This window comes from Equus caballus, chromosome 1 (genome assembly GCF_041296265.1).
Source record: "Equus caballus isolate H_3958 breed thoroughbred chromosome 1, TB-T2T, whole genome shotgun sequence".
Classification (NCBI taxonomy): Eukaryota; Metazoa; Chordata; class Mammalia; order Perissodactyla; family Equidae; genus Equus; species Equus caballus.
Genome location: NC_091684.1, coordinates 157,929,624 through 157,951,406, shown reverse-complemented (window position 1 = coordinate 157,951,406; position 21,783 = coordinate 157,929,624). Strand labels below are relative to the sequence as shown.

Below are 21,783 nucleotides of genomic sequence, written 5' to 3'. Positions count from 1 at the left end.
CCAAAGTTAGAGATAAGTAATACTATAGCTAAGACATATATTCTAACAAGCAATGTTTCAAGTTAGGAAATTCTTAGACTTACTTTATTCCCACCCAAAAATTATCCCCCAGTGGAAGAGGAAAAGGAGGAAAGGCAGTGGAGAGAGGGCTCCTGCTTGAAGCATGCTGAAGAGAGTTGGCCATCAGTCTTGATAGGTCCTTCTAATAAAAGGCAGGTCTGTGTGCGAGGAGCACCAGGCATGATGAAAGTGTTCAGGCCCTACCTACTATTCTACTCCTAGACCAAGGGGATGGTTCATGTCTTGTTACAAAGCTAGCCGACTAAACAAGGAATCTTGTTTCTTTCTTTCGCCCATGGAATCTATTTCCCAAAGCATCAATCAGCCATCCTAATATTTTCTAGAAGTGAAGAACAATCAGGACAGACATTTCCTCCAAAACAACCTCCCAGAGCGAAAAAAGAAGAAAAAGAAGGGCAGAGAGATGAATCACACTTTATGAACGGATTATCAAAAGATATTTTAGTATTTTTTCTTATATATTTCTTACACATTGGCAGGAGGAGATGAAACACATGACATGGTATTCAGTCAAGAAAACTGATGTCATTATGACAAAGGATAAGCCAGAGGAATAAAAGTTAGCTGCATACCTTAAGACTCAAGACAACAACATTCCCACACAGCTCTTGCATAGATTTGAGAGAGTAGCAAGAGCTGAGGTTGTCAGGTGAAGATCTTCAAGGACTTAGTGAAGTGATGTGCAATTTTTCTCTACAACTGAAAAACTTCTGCTGTTGTAGAAATGGCTATAAATTCATTTACGAAGAAACTTCTGATCAGTTCTCCAGGGTTCCCTATTTTAGTGAATGGCCCCAGTATTTATCTAGTTGTTCAAATTAAAAACTGTTTCCCTGGGGCCAGCCCCATGGCTGAGTGGTTAAAGTTCCATGCACTCTGCTTCATAGCCCAGGTTCACTGGTTCAGATCCTGGGCACGGGCCTCCTCCACTCATCAGCCATGCTGTGGAGGCATCCCACATACAAAACAGAGGAAGATTGGCACAGATGTTAGCTCGGGGATAATCTTCCTCAAGCAAAAAAAAAAAAAAAAAAAAAAGGAAGATTGCCAACAGATGTTCGCTCAGGATGAATCTTCCTCACTGAAAAAAACCCAAAACCAAACAAGTGTTTCCCTGGCTCTATAATTTCTTACCTGATTATTGCAAGTCTCCTAACTGGCCTTCCTGCCACCTACAGACTTGTAGGCACAATCACACTTAGCTAGAAAAGTCTTTCTAAATCATAAATCTGATTGTGTTATGCTCTCTTAAAACCTTTTGGTGGCTTCCTACTACTTCTGGGTAAAAATTCAGACCCTTTAGTAAGAGTCTCTCCTTGATCTGGCCCTCACTTTTCTCTTCATCCTCATCTCTTGCCCCTTCTTCTCTAGTCTCTACACCGGATGATCCAAAATGGAGTGTACAAGATCATCCTCTGGGTGTCGGATGAAAATGTTTGAGCTTCTACAGACTGAGAAGCAGGAACAGAAAGTGAAAAAATGTCACACATTAAGAGTCTGGAGTAAGCCAAGCCAAAGCTATGTGCAAGTGGAAGTTTAGAGGAAGCAAACACTCTGAGGAAGAAGGGAGTATTAGGGAGACATGGAGAAAAAGGGGAGACAGAGGCGTCAGAAAAAGTAGCTGATTCCTAAAGCTTGATTCCTGATAATGAATTTCCGGTTCCAGTTCCATTCTACATACATCCTTATAATACCCCCTCCTTTTCCTTGAGACTATCTGAATGGCTCTTATTTATAGATATATTTTTATTAATGTTATGATAGATTACAACCTTGTGAGATTTCAGTTGTACATTTTTGTTAGTCATGTTGTGGGTACACCACTTCCCCCTCTGTGCCCTCCCCCCACCCCCCCTTTTCCCTGGTAACCACCGATCAGATCTCCTTATCAATATACTAACTTCCACCTATGAGTGGAGTCATATAGAGTTCGTCTTTCTCTGACTGGCTTATTTCGCTTAACATAATACCCTCAAGGTCCATCCACGTTGTTGTGAATGGGCCAATTTTGTCTTTTTTTATGGCTGAGTAGTATTCCATTGTGTATATATACCACATCTTCTTTATCCAATCATCAGTTTCTGGGCATGTAGGCTGGTTCCACGTCTTGGCTATTGTAAATAATGCTGCGATGAACATAGGGGTGCAACGGACTCTTGAGATTTCTGAGATCAGTTTCTTAGGATAGATACCCAGTAATGGGATGGCTGGGTCATAGGGTATTTCTAATTTTAACTTTTTGAGAAATCTCCATACTGTTTTCCATAGTGGCTGTACCAGTTTGCATTCCCACCAACAGTGTATGAGGGTTCCTTTTCTCCACATCCTCTCCAACATTTGTCACTCTTGGTTTTGGATGTTTTTGCCAATCTAACGGGTGTAAGGAGATATCTTAGTGTAGTTTTGATTTGCATTTCCCTGATGATTAGCGATGATGAACATCTTTTCATGTGTCTATTGGCCATATTTATATCTTCTTTTGAGAAATGTCTGTTCATGTCCTCTGCCCATTTTTTGATTGGGTTGTTTGTTTTTTTGTTGCTAATCAGTGTGAGTTCTTTGTATATTATGGAGATTAACCCTTTGTCGGATAAGTGGCTTGTAAATATTTTTTCCCAATTAGTGAGCTGTTTTTTTGTTTCAATCCTGTTTTCCCTTGCCTTGAAGAAGCTCTTTAGTCTGATGAAGTCCCATTTGTTTATTCTTTCTATTGTTTCCCTCAAGTGAGGAGTTACAGTGTCCGAAAAGATTCTTTTGAAACTGATGTCAAAGAGTGTACTGCCTATATTCTCTTCCAAAAGACTTATTGTCTCAGGCCTAATCTTTAGGTCTTTGATCCATTTTGAGTTTATTTTGGTGTGTGGTGAAAAAGAATGGTCAATTTTCAATCTTTTGCATGTGGCTGTCCAGTTTTCCCAGCACCATTTGTTGAAGAGACTTTCTTTTCTCCATTGTAGGCCCTCTGCTCCTTTGTCGAAGATTAGCTGTCCATAGATGTGTGGTTTTATCTCTGGGCTTTCAATTCTGTTCCATTGATCTGTGGACCTGTTTTTGTACCAGTACCATGCTGTTTTGATCACTGTAGCTTTGTAGTATGTTTTGAAATCGGGGATTGTGATTCCGCCGGCTTTGTTTTTGCTCAGGATTGCTTTAGCAATTCGTGGTCTTTTGTTGCCCCATATGAATTTTAGGATTGTTTGTTGAATTTCTGTGAAGAATGTTCTTGGGATTCTGATTGGGATAGCATTGAATCTGTATATTGCTTTAGGTAGTACGGACATTTTAACTATGTTTATTCTTCCAATCCATGTGCAGGGAATGTCTTTCCATCTCTTTATGTCATCGTCAATTTCTTTCAAGAAAGTCTTGTAGTTTTCATTGTATAGATCCTTCACTTCCTTGGTTAAGTTTATCCCAAGGTATTTTATTCTTTTCGTTGCAATTGTGAATGGGATTGAGTTCTTGAGTTCTTTTTCTGTTAGTTCATTGTTAGTGTATAGAAATGCTACTGATTTATGCACGTTAATTTTATACCCTGCTACTTTGCTGTAGTTGTTGATTATTTCTAATAGTTTTTCTATGGATTCTTTGGGGTTTTCTATATATAAGATCATGTCGTCTGCAAACAACGAGAGTTTTACTTCTTCGTTACCTATTTGGATTCCTTTTATTTCTTTTTCCTGCTGAATTGCTCTGGCCAGCACCTCCAGTACTATGTTGAATAGGAGTGGTGAAAGTGGGCACCCTTGTCTTGTTCCTGTCCTCAGAGGGATGGCTTTCAGTTTTTGTCCATTGAGTATGATGTTGGCTGTGGGTCTATCATATATGGCCTTTATTATGTTGAGGTACTTTCCTTCTATACCCATTTTAGTGAGGGTTTTTATCATAAATGGGTGTTGGATCTTGTCGAATGCTTTCTCTGCATCTATTGAGATGATCATGTGGTTTTTGTTTTTCATTTTGTTGATGTAGTGTATCACGTTGATTGACTTGCGGATGTTGAACCATCCCTGTGTCCCTGGTATAAATCCCACTTGATCATGGTGTATAATCTTTTTGATGTATTGCTGTATTCGGTTTGCCAAAATTTTGTTGAGGATTTTTGCATCTATGTTCATCAGTGATATCGGCCTGTAGTTCTCCTTCTTTGTGTTGTCCTTGTCAGGTTTGGGGACCAGAGTGATGTTGACTTCATAGAATGTGTTAGGGAGTTCTCCATCTTTCTCAATTTTCTGGAACAGTTTGAGGAGAATAGGTATTAAGTCTTCTTTGAATGTTTGGTAGAATTCTCCAGAGAAGCCGTCTGGTCCTGGACTCTTATTTTTGGGGAGGTTTTTAATTACCGTTTCTATTTCCTTACTTGTGATTGGCCTATTCAGATTCTCCATTTCTTCCTGATTCAGTTTGGGGAGATTGTAGGAGTCTAGGAATTTGTCCATTTCTTCCAGGTTGTTCAATTTGTTGGCATATAGTTTTTCATAGTATTCTCTTATGATCTCTTGTTTTTCATTGGTATCTGTTGTGATTTCTCCTCTGTCATTCCTAATTTTATTAATTTGCGATTTCTCTCTTCTTTTCTTGGTGAGTCTGGCTAGGGGCTTGTCAATTTTGTTAATTCTTTCGAAGAACCAACTCTTTGTTTCATTGATCCTTTCTATTGTCTTTTTTGTTTCAATATTGTTTATTTCTGCTCTTATTTTTATTATTTCCCTCCTTCTACTGACTCTGGGCTTTGTTTGTTCTTCTTTTTCTAGTTCTGTTAGGTGTCGTTTGAGGTTGCTCATGTGAGCTTTTTCTTGTTTAGTGAGGTGAGCCTGTATTGCGATGAATTTCCCTCTTAGGACTGCTTTTGCTGCATCCCAAATGATTTGGTATGTCGTGTTCTCATTTTCATTAGTCTCCAGATAAAATTTGATTTCTTCTTTAATTTCTTCAATGATCCATTGTTTGTTGAGAAGCGTGTTGTTTAGTCTCCACATTTTTGCACCTTTCTCTGCTTTTTTCTTGTAGTTGATTTCTAGTTTAATAGCATTATGATCAGAAAAGATGCTTGATATTATTTCAACTCTCTTGTATTTATTGATGTTTGCTTTGGTTCCCAAAATATGGTCAATCCTTGAGAATGTTCCATGTGCACTTGAGAAGAATGTGTAACCTGCTGTTTTTGGATGAAGTGTTCTATATATATCTATTAAGTCCATCTGGTCTAATTTTTCATTTAATTCTATTATTTCCTTGTTGATTTTCTGTCTGGATGTTCTGTCCATTGGTGTTAATGGTGTGTTGAGGTCCCCTACTATTATTGTATTGTTGTTGATGTCTTCTTTTAGTTCTATTAAGAGTTGCTTTACAAATTTTGGTGCTCCTGTGTTGGGTGTGTATATATTTATAAGTGTTATGTCTTCTTGGTGGAGAGTCCCTTTTATCATTATATACTGTCCCTCTTTATCTTTCTTTATCTGTTTTGCTTTGCAATCTACCTTGTCTGATATTAGTATAGCGACACCTGCTTTCTTTTGTTCATTATTAGCTTAGAGTATTGTTCTCCATCCCTTCACTCTGAGTCTGTGTTTGTCTTTGGGGCTGAGGTGTGTTTCCTGGAGGCAGCATATTGTTGGATCTTGTTCTTTGATCCATCCTGCCACTCTGTGTCTTTTGATTGGGGAGTTCAATCCATTTACATTTAGAGTGATTATTGAGATGTGGGGGCCTACCACTACCATTTTGTGTCTTGTTTTCCGGTTTTCTTCACTTTCCTTTGTTTCTCATCCCATGGTTTAATCTGTTCTGATGTAGAGCTGCTACTCTCTGTTGTTGTCCTTCTACTTATCTCCTCTGCTCTTGGTTTTGTAGCCCCTTTCCTTTTTTGGATTTTTCAGGAATGAGGGTTTTCCTGAGGATTTCCTGAAGAGGAGGTTTTGTGGCAATGAACTCCCTTAATTTTTGTTTATCTTGGAAAGTTTTTATTTCTCCATCGTATTTGAAGGATATTTTCACTGGGTAGAGAATTCTCGGCTGTAGATTTTTGTCCTTCAGATTTTTGAATATATCATTCCACTCTCTTCTAGCCTGTAAAGTTTCTGCTGAGAAATCTGCTGATAGCCTGATGGGGGTTCCTTTGTAGGTTAGTTTCTTTTGCCTGGCTGTCCTTAGTATTTTCTCTTTGTCGTTGACTTTTGCTAGCTTCACTACTATATGCCGTGGAGTTGGTCTTCTTGCATTGATAAAGTTTGGAGATCTATTGGCTTCTGTCACCTGAAGATCCATCTCTCTCACCAGATTTGGGAAGTTCTCAGCCATTATTTCTTTGAATAGGCTTTCTGCCCCTTTCTCCTTCTCTTCTCCCTCTGGTATACCTATAATCCTTACGTTGCATCTCCTAATTGTGTCTGATAATTCTCGGAGAGTTTCTTCATTTCTTTTTAGTCTTGCTTCTCTCTCCTCCTCTGCCTGCAGCAATTCTATATTGCCGTCTTCCAAATTGCTAATTCTTTCCTCCATATTATCGGCCCTACTGTTCAGAGCATCTAGATTTTTCTTAATCTCCTCTATTGTGTTCTTCATTTCCAATATTTCTGTTTGGTTCTTCTTTATCGTATCAAACTCTTTTGTGACATAGCTCCTGAACTTGTTGAGTTGTCGGTCAGAATTCTCTCTTAACTCAGTGAGTATTTTAATGATGGCTGTTTTGAAGTCATCATCATTTAGGTTATATATCACATTTTCTTTGGGGTTGTTTTCTGTGTATTTGTTACTTTCTTTCTGTTCTGGAGATTTAATGTATTTTTTCATATTGCTTGATGTTGTTGATTTGTGCCTCTGCATAGAGATAGAGTTTAGTTGCTCCTTTCACTTGTTTCAGCTGCTGCGGTGGGGGAGCAGCTGTTTATACTGCACCAACCAGGAACCCTGTCCGCAGTTGCTAACTGGGCCTGGGCCCCTCCTCGTAGCCACAGTGGTCCTTTGGATTCCCTCCTCTGCCGTGGGGGCCGTCACAGGGGGGCTTCAGGCTGCTGTTGCCTACTGTTGCAGCCCACCTAGATGTGCTCCCTCCTTGGGGTATGCAACGGTGTTATGGGCTTTTCCAGCGGCCAGGGGTGGGATCACTTATATTTGTCGCTCCGTTGCTGTCGGCACCCACAAAATCTCACTTGTCCTCTATGGGTCGCAGGAGAGCTATTGGCATCTTCTACAGTCTGTGGTTAGTTCACCTAGCTATGCTGCTTTTGCCCTGGGGTCTTCCAGCCTTGTGGCTGCCAGCTGGGTGCCTTCTACTGGTGCTGTGCAGAGGCTTTCCCTAAGGCTGCTGTGAGCCTGTAGGGTTTCCCCCTAGGCTACTAAGCTGGGTCTCTGGAACTCCCCCCAGCCCCAGTCCTCTCTGAGATCTCCGGCTATCCCTAGTCCCACAGGGCGGGCAACAGCAGCTGGGGGTCGCCCCGCCCTCTGGGATTCTCTCTGGGCCTCTCCCGGAGCCGTGAATGCTGGGTGTGGCCCCTCTGCTAATGGCAGACAGAGAGTTTTGTCTGCTGCTCGGGCGGAACTCCGGAGCTTCCCCTCCGGGTCGCAGAGCCGGCCTTTGAAACTTCCCCCAGCCCCAGTCCTCTCCGAGATCTCTGGCAATCCCTACTCCCACGGGGTGGGCAACGGCAGCTGGGAGACCTCCGTACCCTCAGCGACTCTCTCTGGGACCCTCCGGGCGCCGCGAACACCAGGCGGGGTCTCCCCGCCAATGGCGGGGAGAGACTCTCCCCGCGGGCTCAGGTGTGCAACTCCAAAGTTTCCCTCTGTGTTTAGGAGTAATTGCGGAGGGTTTAGGTAGGGTTCTGGTCACCTGTTTCCACCGTCGCTCCTCTGTTGTGTGCTCGCTCCTGCCCTAGATGTGTGTAGATCCTCTGGGGGCATCCGTTGGAAGAAAGCTGCTTGTGGGTACTAGGCTGCTCGGTCGGGGTCGGAGAGTTTTCACCTATTTCCACATCCTCCCAGAGGAAAGTCCGTCCGCCTTCCAATGTATAGTCGCGTGGGTATCTCAGATGTCCTGAGATGCTGTCTGGATATCCTTTGTCAAGCGATAAGTGTCCAAATAATTGTAGACTCGAAGGGGGAGAGACAAAGAGGACTACTCACGGCGCCATCTTGGATCTTCCTCCCTCTTATTTATATTTTTAAGTGTTTTGTGTATGTGTGTGGGTGTTTTTTTATGCAATCATAAGAATATACCTAAAATACCTAGTGTCCATCTATAGAGGTTGGTTAAAGTATAGCACATCTTTCTATGCATTTACCAAAAGTGAATATGGAGTGCTAAAATTTATTGAGACAGAAAGTTGCCTACAAGCTATTGTTAAGTGAAAAATCTGGTCACAAAATGGTATGCATAATATCCCATTTTTGTTTTATATTTTGTGTGTGTATGTATGTGGATAGAAAAAAGTCTGGAATGATCTACACTAAAATGTTAGCAGTGGTTATACTTGGATGGGTAGAATTATGGGCAATTTTCACTTTTTGTTTTTCCTTTTTTATTATCTGATTTTTTTTTCTTCTGAGTGTGCATTACTTTCATAAGCATGAAGGTAAACTATTAAATTATTTCCATTTTATAAAAGAAGCAGGAAAATTCAGACTTTTAGGATTTTCCCTATATGTGGTAGAGAGACTAAGAATGGGTTAACTACATCCAGAGGGAATAAATCTTTTTCATTCATTCATCAAACATAATACATGCCAGCCACAGCATCAGATGATAGAAAGATAAATAGGACAAAGGGCTCATCTTTAAGGATCTCACAGTCTGACAGAGTGGTAAATATGTAAACTAATAGCTACAATACAGGTATAATAAGCGTAGCATCAGACATGTAAGTTACGTGTAGTAGAAGCACAAAGAAGAAATGGTTCAGGAAGACATTCAAATAGGATTACAAAGGATTATAAAGGAATGAGAAGGGAATGCATTCAAGGCAAGAGAAATAGAGTATACCAAGGCATGGAGGCATGAAATAGTGCAGTATGTACAGAGCGTGATCTAGTCACATATCATCTGAAATAAGTTACTTGGCTATGGGAATTAATAGATTTTCTTTAAAATACCAATAATTTTTAATATGAGTTTTAAAGAATTCTAACAATGTCCAGATGCCAAAAGAAAAAACATTGTGTACACCAATATGATGTTAATAAGGAAGTGCTCACAGACATATTTTAAAACATTTAGAATTTCAAAGTTACTATACTAATCTGCTTAAAAATGTGGTCTTTGCAAACCCTGGCTTCTGTTCGGTCTTGGGATGCAATGTGCTGCTTCTCCAAGATACTGACAAATCAAAACATAGCACCTGCACAGGAGCAGTGAAGTGAGCTCAATCCATCATCATGTTTACTTGATATAGATCAGGGGATTGCACTGCTGAAAACAACACAAACAACATGCTGAAACTAACAGATTTAGTGAAAAACTATGTAGGTTAAAAAAAAAGCTTTTAGGGGGCTGGCCCCGTGGCCGAATGGTTAAGTTCGCACGCTCCGCTGCAGGCGGCCCAGTGTTCCGTTGGTTCGAATCCTGGGTGTGGACATGGCACTGCTCATCAAACCACGCTGAGGCAGTGTCCCTAGTGCCACAACTAGAAGGACTCACAATGAAGAATATACAACTACATACTGGGAGACTTTGGGGAGAAAAAGGAAAAAATAAAATAAAATCTTTAAAAAAAAAAGCTTTTAGCTTCTACTTAAAGCTTAGACAATGGGTAAACAAGGATCTGCTTAAAGGGCACTACATGACACATGACTGGCTCTGCTCACAGCTGTGTCTTCTGACTGAACATTGGTACGGGAGGATTCACTGTGATGCCACGCTAGCATCAGCAGTAGCTACACTGTACCAGGGAACCGAAATAAATAAATAAAATAAAGGTTTGGAAAATTACACGATGATCGTTTGAAACCAGCCCCCACATAAAGTCTACGTTAAATGGGGCCACATTTAATTGGGTCACTCTACAGAACAATGTCTAGCAGAGAAAGCCACCAAGAACTAGACGATTAGATGAACTGCAGTGCAGAAAACAAAAAATAGGGCAGAAACCTTGGGTTTTCTGCCAAGTCCAGAAAAAATACATTGCAGCAGACCGTGCAGAGGCATGACTGTCTTTTCATTGGTTGCCAAGAATCTAACTTTGGTTTTTAAAAATTACAAAGGAAATAGAAGCAAAATGTTAAGGAACAACAACCACTACGTTTTGGAAAGATATGTGAGAAGTGGTGATTAAATAGTCAAAAACATTTATTGAATCCCTACTATGTGCCCATTAGTTCACTTAATATGGATTTTCTTAATATCTACTAGCTACTGAGCTACCTGCTAAGAAGGGAGAAAATAAAAGTGACAAAATCCGTGCTTTCTGGAGTTTATAGTTACCCAGCCAGTCAAGACCCATCAATGTGAAAGAGTTGAGTAACAATATAAGGCAGTATCATATTCTACGATTATTGTCAAAATGATGCAGTTTGTAAACATAAATGCATAATTCAGAAGAGAAAGAGATGAGCTGAGCTGGGACTTGGATGAAGATCTCAGAGAGGGAGGATTTATGCTGGATCTTGAAGAACACTTAGATTCTGATTCTAGGTCTGCCTTTAACCTATAGAATAGAATAATTTTGAGCAAGTCACTTTACTTCTCTGGATTTTAATCTTCCATCTATAAAGTAGAAGTTTTAGATTAGGCAATCTCTAAACTCCCTTCCTATTCTAAAATGCCATAATTCAAGAATATAAGAAAAACATAGGGGTGAAATGGTTAGAAGAGTATTCAAAAAGTGTTTCAGGAAAATACAAAGAAACTGAGAAGAAAGAAGTGAGCAGTTGTTGGAGAAGGAAAAGAAAGCCTAATGATGTGGGGTCAAAACAAAATCACAGCCTACTCCATACTATCGGTTAACGTGGTCCTGCAGAAAAACATGTATGAAAAGTCTAGTAGGAGGCAGACACGTCACAGCAAAATAAACTGCTATGACAGAAATCTAGAGGACATCCTGGAGGCACAATAGGATGGTGGTCAGTTATGCTGGGGAACAGCAGGGAGTAGGAGATGTCAAAAATGTTTTAAAGGAGGTAGACTGAATAATTTCCTAATGGGCATTGGTAAAGAAGGAAGAGACTAGAAGCTTCAGGAAGATCTTTCTGCCTCTGCTGTATGTGCTGTAACTCCTCCTACCTAGAACACTATCTGGCACACAGCAGGCCCTCAATGAATAGTTGATTAATTAATTAATTAGTCAATTAATTAATGCACACTCCATGGTATAAAGGCTTGAACAAAGTAGGCTTCTAATAACACAACGTCGTGATAATGAATTTTTAAAAAATATATTTAAAAGCATTAATCACTTCAAAATAACTTTTTAAATTAAGTATTTTCTCAACTATTATATTAACAACATAATTGTGATTGTATGGGTATCTGAGAAATTTATTAATAATGAATAAATTCATGAATAAATGGCAGTGAAAGGAGGAGGGAGTTGGGAAGGCATTCCAATACGGAATATCCAAACAAAGAATCAGAGACATAATATAGCCTGGGAAACACAATATCCTTAGAACCAGGGCATCCAGAATATAAGGCAAAAATAAGTCTGGAGAGGCTAATAGAGGCTGGGTCACAGTCCTACCAAAAATAAGGCCTATAGGCCCGAGATTACCAATCTTTTGACTCTAAGAACTTCTTTTTTAATGTCAAACACTGTACAGATACCCATGTGATAATAATTATACTTTGTGTCCATTAATTAGGAAAATATATAATGAAAAAGGTTACGATGAAATCACTAATAATTTTAAATAAATTTTAATTTTATTCATCGCAATAGCATCTCAGACTTTTTAAAAAAGTAGTGAGATTTTTGTAGAAATTATTTACTCAATATACAAACAGGGTTAGTGAACATACAGACAAGTTCAAGCCCTCCCCACAAGGTGAGAACCACTGCTATAGTAATAGCAGCAGTAGTAGCAACATTTACTACTTGCTAAGTGCATATTCTAAGCACTGTACATGTATTAACTTATTTAATTCACACACCAGCCATATGAGATAGGCATTATTATTATGCCTATCTTTGTGCCAGAGTTTGTTTTGTTTCCTCATACTTTTTCTTCCCTTTTCCTTTACTAGGAGATTCTAATTTTCATCTGAAGACATTGCTGCTGTAAGACTGTATTTCCTTGCCTCTTTGGTCTGGGGGTGACCATGTGACTAAGTTCAGGAAGCAAGTGGAAATGCACATTTGAAGAATTCTTCTTAAAAGTGGGGTGGGGTAGGGCATGCCCTTCTTCCTTCTTGCTTCCTGGATCAAGAATGTCATGTCTGGAAGTGAAGATGAGGTCCATAGTGTAGGGGTGACAGACCAGTGACCTGGAAGGAGCTTGCCATACTAGTCCTGGATGGCCTGCTTCTGGATTTATTTTACGTGAAAGAGAAGAAAATCCTATCTTGTTCAAGTTATCTTTCCTGCCTTATATGGAGCCAAACTTAAACCTAATTGATATGCCACTTTGGAAATGAGAAAACTGGGATACTGAGGTTAAGTATCTTGCCTGATGTTACAAATGAGAGACACACATTTTAACTTTTAACTCACACTTTCTTACTGCAGAGCCCGCATTAACCCTACAGTATACTGCCTCTTGCTATACAACTATAGGAAATGGGTTTGGCATAGGGAAGAAACTTAAGTTCTTAACAAGTGTTCCCTTCACTAGTGTTGGTTGCAGGCTGCTGTTAGCTCTCCCAGCAGCTGGGGTAATAAGTCCTTCATCCCTGAAAGGGGGTCTGGGAGATGCATCACAGCATCCACCTCCCATATATGAGATCATACCTTGTCTTGTGCCTGTGGCCAAATTACTAATTAATCATAGCTTTCTTTCTCACTTAGCCCAGATACACTTCCTTAATCTCTTAATACAGCAATCCAGGCATTGTTACTAAGTTCCTGGAGTTAGCACACAGCCTACTAGGCCTTTTCCCCTAGCCATCCAAAACTTGGTTGGTGTAGAGGTATAAAGGCCTGGACCCCTCTGACTCAGGACATCTCTGAAGGGCCATCCCAGCTTCAGAGCTCTACATGGAATTGGCTGAGGCTTTCACTGAGACTGCAGAGCAGCCCAACTTCTCTCTCTGCTCATCCTGTTTTCCTCCTTTTCTTTCCCTTTTGTGAGTGATGATCTCAAGAACACACCCTAAAAAACTTTCTATCACTAATCTCCATCTCAGAGTCTGTTTCCTGGGGAACCCAGCCTGCAACACCATGTCTTTATTAATTCATTAGTTGTTCTTAACTGGAAGGGAGGTAACACATCTTAAGAAAAAGAAAACAATTGTAGCTAACATTATGTATTAGGGTCTACTCAGCACTATTTCTATTTCATGATATCAGACTGTCTACAGGCCACAGAGGAGTGTCTTATACTGGCCAATCATAATACCTCACCTCCCTGGCCACAGTCATAGGTTAGTGGTGTGCATATGAACGATTAGGATTGAACAACCAGAATCCTTCCCTGTAATTTTCGTACTGAAAGCCAGAAGACAGAACTTGCTTGCTTATCAGATCACGGAACTGGCAGGATGTGACCTAAGGATACTGGAGCCATATTTCCTGTCTTCAAGGAAAAGGACCATCTGAAGTAGGAGAGAATAAAGCCAAGCAGAGGGCAGAAACAGAAAATTGAATACTGGAATTATCAAGTCCCCTGTAGGTACTCCAGATCCTGCTGCTCTTCCAATAGTACCATGAACTATCCTGGTATCCTTCTAATACATTTTTTTTCTTTTGAGGAAGATTGGCCCTGAGCTCACACCTGTGCCCATCTTCCTCTATGTTCTATGTGGGATGCCTGCAACAGCATGGCTTGATAAGCAGTGCATAGGTCTGTGCCCAGGATCCGAGCTGGAGAACCCTGGGTTGCAGAAGGGGAGCACATGAACTTAACAGCTACAGCACCAGGCTGACCCCTAATACATATATTTTTTTTTTTGAACAAAAGTAAACTTTAAGGCAACAATATTATTAGAGGAAATGAGGTTCATTACAGAATGATTAAAGATTCAATTCACCAGGAAATACATTTCTGTATTTATGTGCATCTATTAATGTAGCCTCAAAAATATATAAAGCAAAAAATTGATAGAACTACAGGGAGAAATAACACCTAATACATATTTTTAATTAAATTAAATTTTATTTTATTTTTTGCTTAAGCCAGTTTAGGCTGAGTTTTTTCTTTTTTCTTTTTTTTTGAGGAAGATTAGTCCTGAGCTAACATCTGCTGCCAATCCTCCTCCTTCTGCCGAGAGGGACTGGCCCTGAGCTAACATCCGTGCCCATCTTCCTCTACCTTATATGTGGGATGCCTACCACAGCATGGCTTGCCAAGTGGTGCCATGTCCGCACCCGGGATCCCAACCAGCTAAGCCTCGGCCGCCAAAGCAGAACATGCAAACTTAACTGCTGTACCACCGCGCCGGCCCCTAGGTTGAGTTTTTTCATTTGCAGTGGAAAGAGCTCGCCTAACACATCTGTGTATTTTGTATTTCTATGAGTTGCCACTCTCTCTAACCTAGTCCTACCCAAAGTCCTAAATATTGAGGAATAAGGTATAAAATAATCCACGCCTCTGCTCAACTCCAGTGTGTCAAATTTTTTATGAGTCAACATATATTGAAGGTAATATATGTCAAATAGTGTTTTGAGCTCGAGAAAGGGTCAGGACTGTACAAGAGAAATAAATGACATGATTTTTGCCTTTAATAAAAACTCTGTCTAAACAGAAAAATTCCTATGATTCCTACAATTCCTCACTTGCCACTCTATAACAGATTCTTACTCAATTAAATCTTAAAACATTATTTCTCTGTCATTATACTGCCTTCCAGTTTATATGAATATATTTATGTCTATACTTGATAACCTAAATATATCTCAGAAAACAGGAACTGACTTTTTAAAAATAATTTTATTTTAGAAATACAAAAAAGTTGTGAAAATAGTACAGAGTTCCCATATACCCCATATCCAGTCTCCGTCATTATTTATTTCTTTTTTCTGGTGAGGAAGATTGGCCCTGAGCTAACATCTATTGCCAATCTTCCTCCTTTTGTCTCAGGAAGACTGTTGCTGAGCTAATATCTGTGCCAATCTCCCTCTCTTTTGTATGTGAGACACCATCACAGAATGGCTTGATGAGAGACATATAGGTCCGCACCTGGGATGCGAATCTGCAAACCCCAAGTCGCCAAAGCAGAGCGTGTAAACTTAACCACTATGCCATGAGGCTAGCCCCTCCCCCATTATTAACATCCTATATTAGCATGGTGCTTTTGTGACAATCAATTAACAAATAACAATACATTATTATTAACTAAAGTCTATATTTTATTCAGATTTCCTTAGTTTTTACTTAATGTTCTTTTTTGTTCTAGGGCCCTAGCCAGGATACTACACTACATTTAGTAGTTAGGTCTCCTTAAACTTCCTTTAGTTGTGAAAGTTTTTCAGATTTTCTTTGTTTTTGACGACCTTGACAGTTTGTAGGATTACGGTCAGGTATTTTGTAAAATGTCTCTCAACTGACATTTATCTGATGTTTTTCTCATGGTTAGACCAGGGTTATGAGTTTTGGGGAGGAAGACCACAGAGTCCTACTCTCATCACATCGTATCAATGTCACATACTAACAATATGATTTATGAATGTTGTTGTTGACCTTGATCACTTGGATTAAGGAATTGACTTTTACCTCAGTTTGATTAATGCCTAACCCAGAACCATCTATAACAAACACTTAGACACTATCTTGATAATATTTGAGTTGGGCTCATTAGTAGGGGGAATAGCTTGAAGAGGTAACCATCAAAACAGGGGAAAAAAAATTTTCCTGGGGGAACAGTGGGAAGAGGATTGGTTTTCAAGATTGAGCCCTGACACTTACTAGATGTATGACTTAAAGCAAGTTACTTCTGCATCTATAAAGTGGAATAACGGTACCAAATAGTTCTTTTAAGCATGTGATGAAAAAATGTATGTGAATGTGTTTTCTACAATATTATACTTTCAGTTGTCAGAATCCCATACAAAAATGAACATACTTTTTTGGGGCCAGCCAGTGGCATAGCAGTTGAATTCACGTGCTCCATTTCAGTCGCCCAGGGTTTGCAGCCTCAGATCCTGGGTGCGGACCTATGCACTGCTTATCAAGCCATGCTGCACCAGGCATCCCACATATAAAGCAGAGGAAGATGGGCACAGATGTTAGCTCAGGGCCACTCTTCCTCAGCAAAAAGAGGAGTGGCAGCAAATGTTAGCTCAGGGCTAATCTTCCTTAAAAAAAAATGAACATACTTCTTTGAGTAACATCTTAAGCAGTTAACATGACATCACAGATTAATTTTCAACTGCTGGCTAAGCAAAGCAAGGTCAATATGAAGCTGAGGAAAAAATACGTGGGAAGGCTCATTATAGTCCATGATTCCCCATTTTGCCTTGCTCCCTTTTTCCAGTCTGCTTGTCATTTGAGACTGGAGGGAATTTCTTAGATCTTATGAAGCCAGAGCAAAAGGCTCACGTTTGACGTGAACTAATTATTAATAATTTTGGTGTCATTTGTTTTTCTGTATCTATGAGAGAGAAATCATCACTCTTTGAAGGTGCAATAATTCTTCCAGCCAACTCTAGGACCATAAGGCAAGTAACTCTATTTTTGAATGGACAGGAAGCATAGAAGAATTATTCAAAGATGACAAGTCTTCCTGCTTCAAAATCATACCACTCCGATTCGAATGAAAATACCAAAGTTTTTGCGTTCTTGATGTTTTATAGTCATGGAAGTTCTCGAACCTGAGGTCTGAAAAATAAAGCAACTCCACCTTCTTCTTAACAGGATAGAGCCAATAGCTTTTAAAAGTTTTATGCAAGAACAAAGGAAATATGCAGAAAAAAACAAAAGAGGTGGGGACTTTCCCTGCATCAATATAATTAACGCTGATAATATGTAATATATAAAAATATATTTTTAAAGTATATATATAATATATAATATAACGTAATATAGTACAGCAAGTTAGCCAGGTATAACGCAAAGAGCAACGATGTTAGAGACCAATGGTATGGATTCCCGTCTAACTCAGTCTCAAACGAGATATGGGACTTTGAGAAAGTTTTTGGAACATCTTTGTGTCTTGGATTTCTCATCTGTAAAACTGTTGTTGAGAGGATAATATGAGGCTAGGTATGCAAAAACAATTTGTAAGAGAGCTATTATTTCTAACCCAGAATGTGCTCGCTGTCAGTAACAGCATCACTTATCATTCATTGAGGGCAGGTTCAGAACTCTCCATTTGGAAGTCCAGTTCGAAGCAAAAGCAGCAGTGCGTTTAAGAACAGGAGCTCAAACATTCTGAAGTTCTTTCCGTCCGTGTAACCTTGGAAACCAGGCTGGCATCACCCCTTTCAGCCATAAAGCTTAGTTTCTCTTGCTTTTCTCCATTATGCTTGGGGCACTGCTATTTTATTGGGTTTTTTTTGTTTGTTTGTTTTCTCTCCACATTGTTACCACAAACGAGAAAATCTCCTTCTACTGAAGCAAGTACTACAAAACCTTTCTTGTCGCTCCCTCGGCCCGCAGCTCACATACTGTTTTCCCTGTACAGCGGTCACAGCCCCAGATGTCCTCAAAGACAAGAACTCTCACGAGAGCCAGGATAAGGCAGGCACTCCCAGGGTCTAGGGAGTTGAGCAGGTAAACGCTGAAGGAGCCCTAACTCAGGTCCAAGGGTTAACTGACACCGCCAAAACTAACACAACACACTTCCGAACAGAGATAACCCTCGCGAGATAAGACTTCAAAGGGCGAGAGAAGCCCACTTTCTCGCGAGAAGAGGGGGAGTCGGCGGAAACTAGGAAATGGCCCCCTAGGCGACCCGGACCCAGCCAGTAGGCGGGGACAGAGCTAAATCCGCCCCCTTCCGGCTCCTTTCCCCGCCCCCTAACCCTGGGGTGTGAGGCCCGGGGTGCGGGCAGCTGGCTTCTCCTGGTTACACCCGGCTGGTGCAGCGTCTCGTTGAAAGCTTCGGGAACTCGCTTTGGCCGGATTTGAGGAGGGGGGCGGGGAGGGGCCTGCGGCTTGCGGCCCCGCCCCCTTCTCCGGCTAGCCGGCGGGCGGATCGGCCCGCCTCCTGCTTCGGCCGGCCCAGGGGCCGCGTCCCCCAGGCAACTCAGCAGCGGAGGCCTGAGCTTCTGCCCGCAGGTGTCGGCGCCGAGGCCCCGGGGTACAGCCTGGTTCGGCCCCATGGTGGGTTTCGGGGCCAACCGGCGGGCCGGCCGCCTGCCCTCCTTCGTGTTGGTGGTACTGCTGGTGGTGATAGCGGTCCTCGCCTTCAACTACTGGAGCATCTCCTCCCGCCACGTCCTGCTTCAGGAGGAGGTGGCCGAGCTGCAGGGCCAGGTCCAGCGCACCGAGGTGGCCCGCGGGCGCCTGGAGAAGCGCAATTCGGACCTCCTGCTCTTGGTGGATTCGCACAAGAAGCAGATCGACCAGAAGGAGGCCGACTACGGCCGCCTCAGCAGCAAACTGCAGGCCAGGGAGGGCCTGGGCAAGAGATGCGAGGATGACAAGGTAAGGACGAGCCCTCGACCCCCATAGTTTCTTTCAGCTCCGGGGTGGGGGTGTTAGCCCGTCAGCGGCTGCCTTATGCCTTCCAGGATTGCAGCCCTGGAGGCTCCTCTTACCGCCAACAACCCTGTTTCTGTCCGACTTTTTCCGGTTTATCACTGCCACATTCTCCAGTCCCTGGCACACGAAACTGGCTGTAAGTTCTGGTTCTCAAGAGTGGCCTGTGTGTGGATGCCGCCTTTTCTCCAAGCTCAGCTGCTGAGTTGGCAGTAGTAATCATCTGGCCTATGTGGCCGCCTTACGTTCACAGATACACAAATCTGGAGACTGCCAGGTTTGGTGTGGGTATTGTTGCCTTATCCTTATTCCGTGCACACTGATCGATATTAATTAATTTATTTAAAGAATGGGGCTGCCTCTAACTTCTCTGCTTATGGTGGTCACCGTGTATTTTTTTTTTTTTTTAAGAAATATGACTTTTAAAAAATCTCTACAAGGAGATTAAATAAAGAATCAGATATTACTGCCTTTTTTGTGATCAAAATGTTATGATCGATGGGCTCTGGAGCCATATATGGGCCACACTTGTGATTTGGACATAGTGAATCCAAAATTATGTACTCAATATAAATTGTAATGAAATTAGCCTAAAAGGTAGAATCTAAAAATATGTTCTAAGCAACAGAATCTCATGTCAGTGTCCTCACAGTTCTTGAAAAGAAGTAAAAATGAAATTTTGTAGGCTGAAGTAGCTGTTAGGGTTGGTGTTTTAGGCAGATGGAAAGCGATATAAAATTTAAATGTAAAAAGTTTAAAGCTGGACTGTAACTAGATCTGCTACCAGATAATCTTTGTTCTCCCCGCCTTATTGGGAGCTATATTTTTAATTTATGATTTATGCATCTTCTGTTAGTATAGCAGAGTTGTGAAAATTACTGAGTGGGATAAGTAGATGACTTTCTTTCGGGACCCTTCTTTGATGATCTTCACATTGTTTTTTGTGTGTTCTTATTAAGTTATTTTGTATGTCAAAATCGTTTATATTAGATCATTATAAATTAAAATCCCCATGAGCTTCCAGCTTCCTTATTGTTACCAGCCTCTACCTTACTTTTATTTCGTGAAGACTGAGGCCCTCAGGTAAGTGCTTCTCTGTAACCCCCTCCTCTTCACCACAACATAGGCATCCTCTGAGAGGAGCAAGAGATCAGCAAATTTATAGATACAGTACACACTGAACTCTAAAGACTGAAAAATTCTCTTGAGTGGAATAGGGAGAAATCTGTGAAATTTTGGAGTATCAAAATGAGGTTTCAGACTTGAAATGGTTAGGCATTACAATTCAAATTCTTTCTGTTCTGATAGAAAAGGTGTTTTATCTAGTAATTTATACTCTGGATTTCATTTCTTCCATAGTGGACTGTAATATCAGTTTCTTTCAGTAGTTTTTCAGTTTTACCTTCAACCAGGTGTAGGTGTCCTGTGTTCTAAATTTTTTTTTTATTCCTCTGTAGACTCCCTTCTCCCAATCAACCAATTTCTTTTTTTACTTTCACTGCAAAACTCCAGTTATTAGTGGTCTATAAATGCCTATCTACTTCCTTTTTCATCCCCCATCCTAATTTTTCAATCTGTGTACTATCCTTCTTTCCTCCCCCTTTCTGAAGCTATTCTCTTGAAGGTCACAAGTGACAGTCTTCCTAGTGAAATCCAAAAAACATTTTTATCCTCAATCTATTTAATCTCTCAGTAGTTTGGTCCTGTTGATTGTCTCTAGCTTTTTGGAAACTATCTCCTTTCTTGCTTCTATAATATTTACTCTCCAGATTTGCTTGCTACCTTTTTCACTATATTCTTTGCTGGATTTTTTTTTCCCCCTCCAACCACCTAATAATGGACTCTATTCTTGGGCCTTTGCTTTCCCCTTAGAGCAGTATTTCTCAAAATGCTGTTAAACAGAATATTGTCCTAGGAATTGTTCATAGGCTGTCAGGATAAAAAAGGAAAACCTTTTTTTTTGGAGGGAAATATGGAGTAGTATAAGTAGTATATATCCTTCTCTTGGAGTTTAGAATGCTTGCTAGCATATAAAGGCTCTGGGAAAATCTGGTAGTAAAGAAGCCTGTTGAGTTTCGTTTGACCTAATGTCTCTCAGTGAATTTGATCATAGATTACTATTTTCACGGCCTACTTGTTATAATGGTACAGAAGAATGTAACAAACCTACTAGTTTGGGAAATGTTTCCCTAGGTATCTTCACTTTTGTTTGGTTAATATTCTGTGCAGCGGGCTCACAAATCTAGATCTCTCACTTGTATGTCAATTGCATATTTTGAGCTACCTTTAGTTTCTTTGTTGGAGTGCTTGTGAATGTTTGTTCTTGGGGTTAATGAGGAGGCTCTGAGCTACTAATAAAAAGGGTAGTCTTGATCTAGATGCACTATACATGAAATTTCAGAGTTGTTTCCTTTATTGCTACTACTCCCTTATATCTGGAGAAGTATATGGTAGACTAGAAAACATTTCAAGCTTTGAAGGCTGCAGTTATAGGTTAGAATTCTGGCTCAATTTCCAGCTATGTGATGTCGAGGCAAGTTGTTTAACTGCTTTGGGCCCATTTCCTCATCTGTAAAATGAGGATCATAGTACCTACTTAGGTATTGTACAGATCTGAGATCACATCGGTGTAGAAGTATCAAACTTGACACATTACAAATCCAATTTTAGAAAAAACAAACTAGACCTGAAACTTTCATATTTTCTATAACTGATGTAAATCCCTCTGTGTGGGGATAGTCTTGGAGATAGGGGAGGTAAATTTGACAGTTGTAATTTTCTCTTCCACTTTCAAACAGGCTTGTTTGTGTTAATGTAGTCCCTTTGGAGTAAAGGCTCTGCCTTTCAGGGTTTTTACCTATAGCAGACACTGGTGGTGGCCTACTCACTAGGCCGCTCACACCACCTTCATCTTTGCACACAAGCCCTGTTTTGTTTGGTATATCTCCTTCGCCTGTGACTCAGGGCTAGGTCTTG

At 40.7% G+C, this 21,783-nt stretch overlaps 1 protein-coding gene across 3 annotated transcripts in view; it reads left to right on the top strand.

Moving 5' to 3' along the window:
- The first annotated feature begins 17,539 nt into the window (after positions 1–17,539).
- Positions 17,540–21,783, top strand: part of GOLM2 (golgi membrane protein 2) — a 109,045-nt gene continuing 104,801 nt past the window's right edge. The window contains exons 1-2 of one of the 3 annotated variants that reach the window (XM_070237685.1): positions 17,540–17,599; positions 17,789–18,753. In XM_070237685.1, coding sequence (XP_070093786.1) covers positions 18,427–18,753 — 327 coding nt within the window. In that variant the 5' untranslated portion in view covers positions 17,540–17,599; positions 17,789–18,426. Of the gene's footprint in view, positions 18,754–21,783 lie in introns of all 3 variants that reach the window. The other 2 variants (XM_005603351.4, XM_023618587.2) reach the window with 2 other exon arrangements.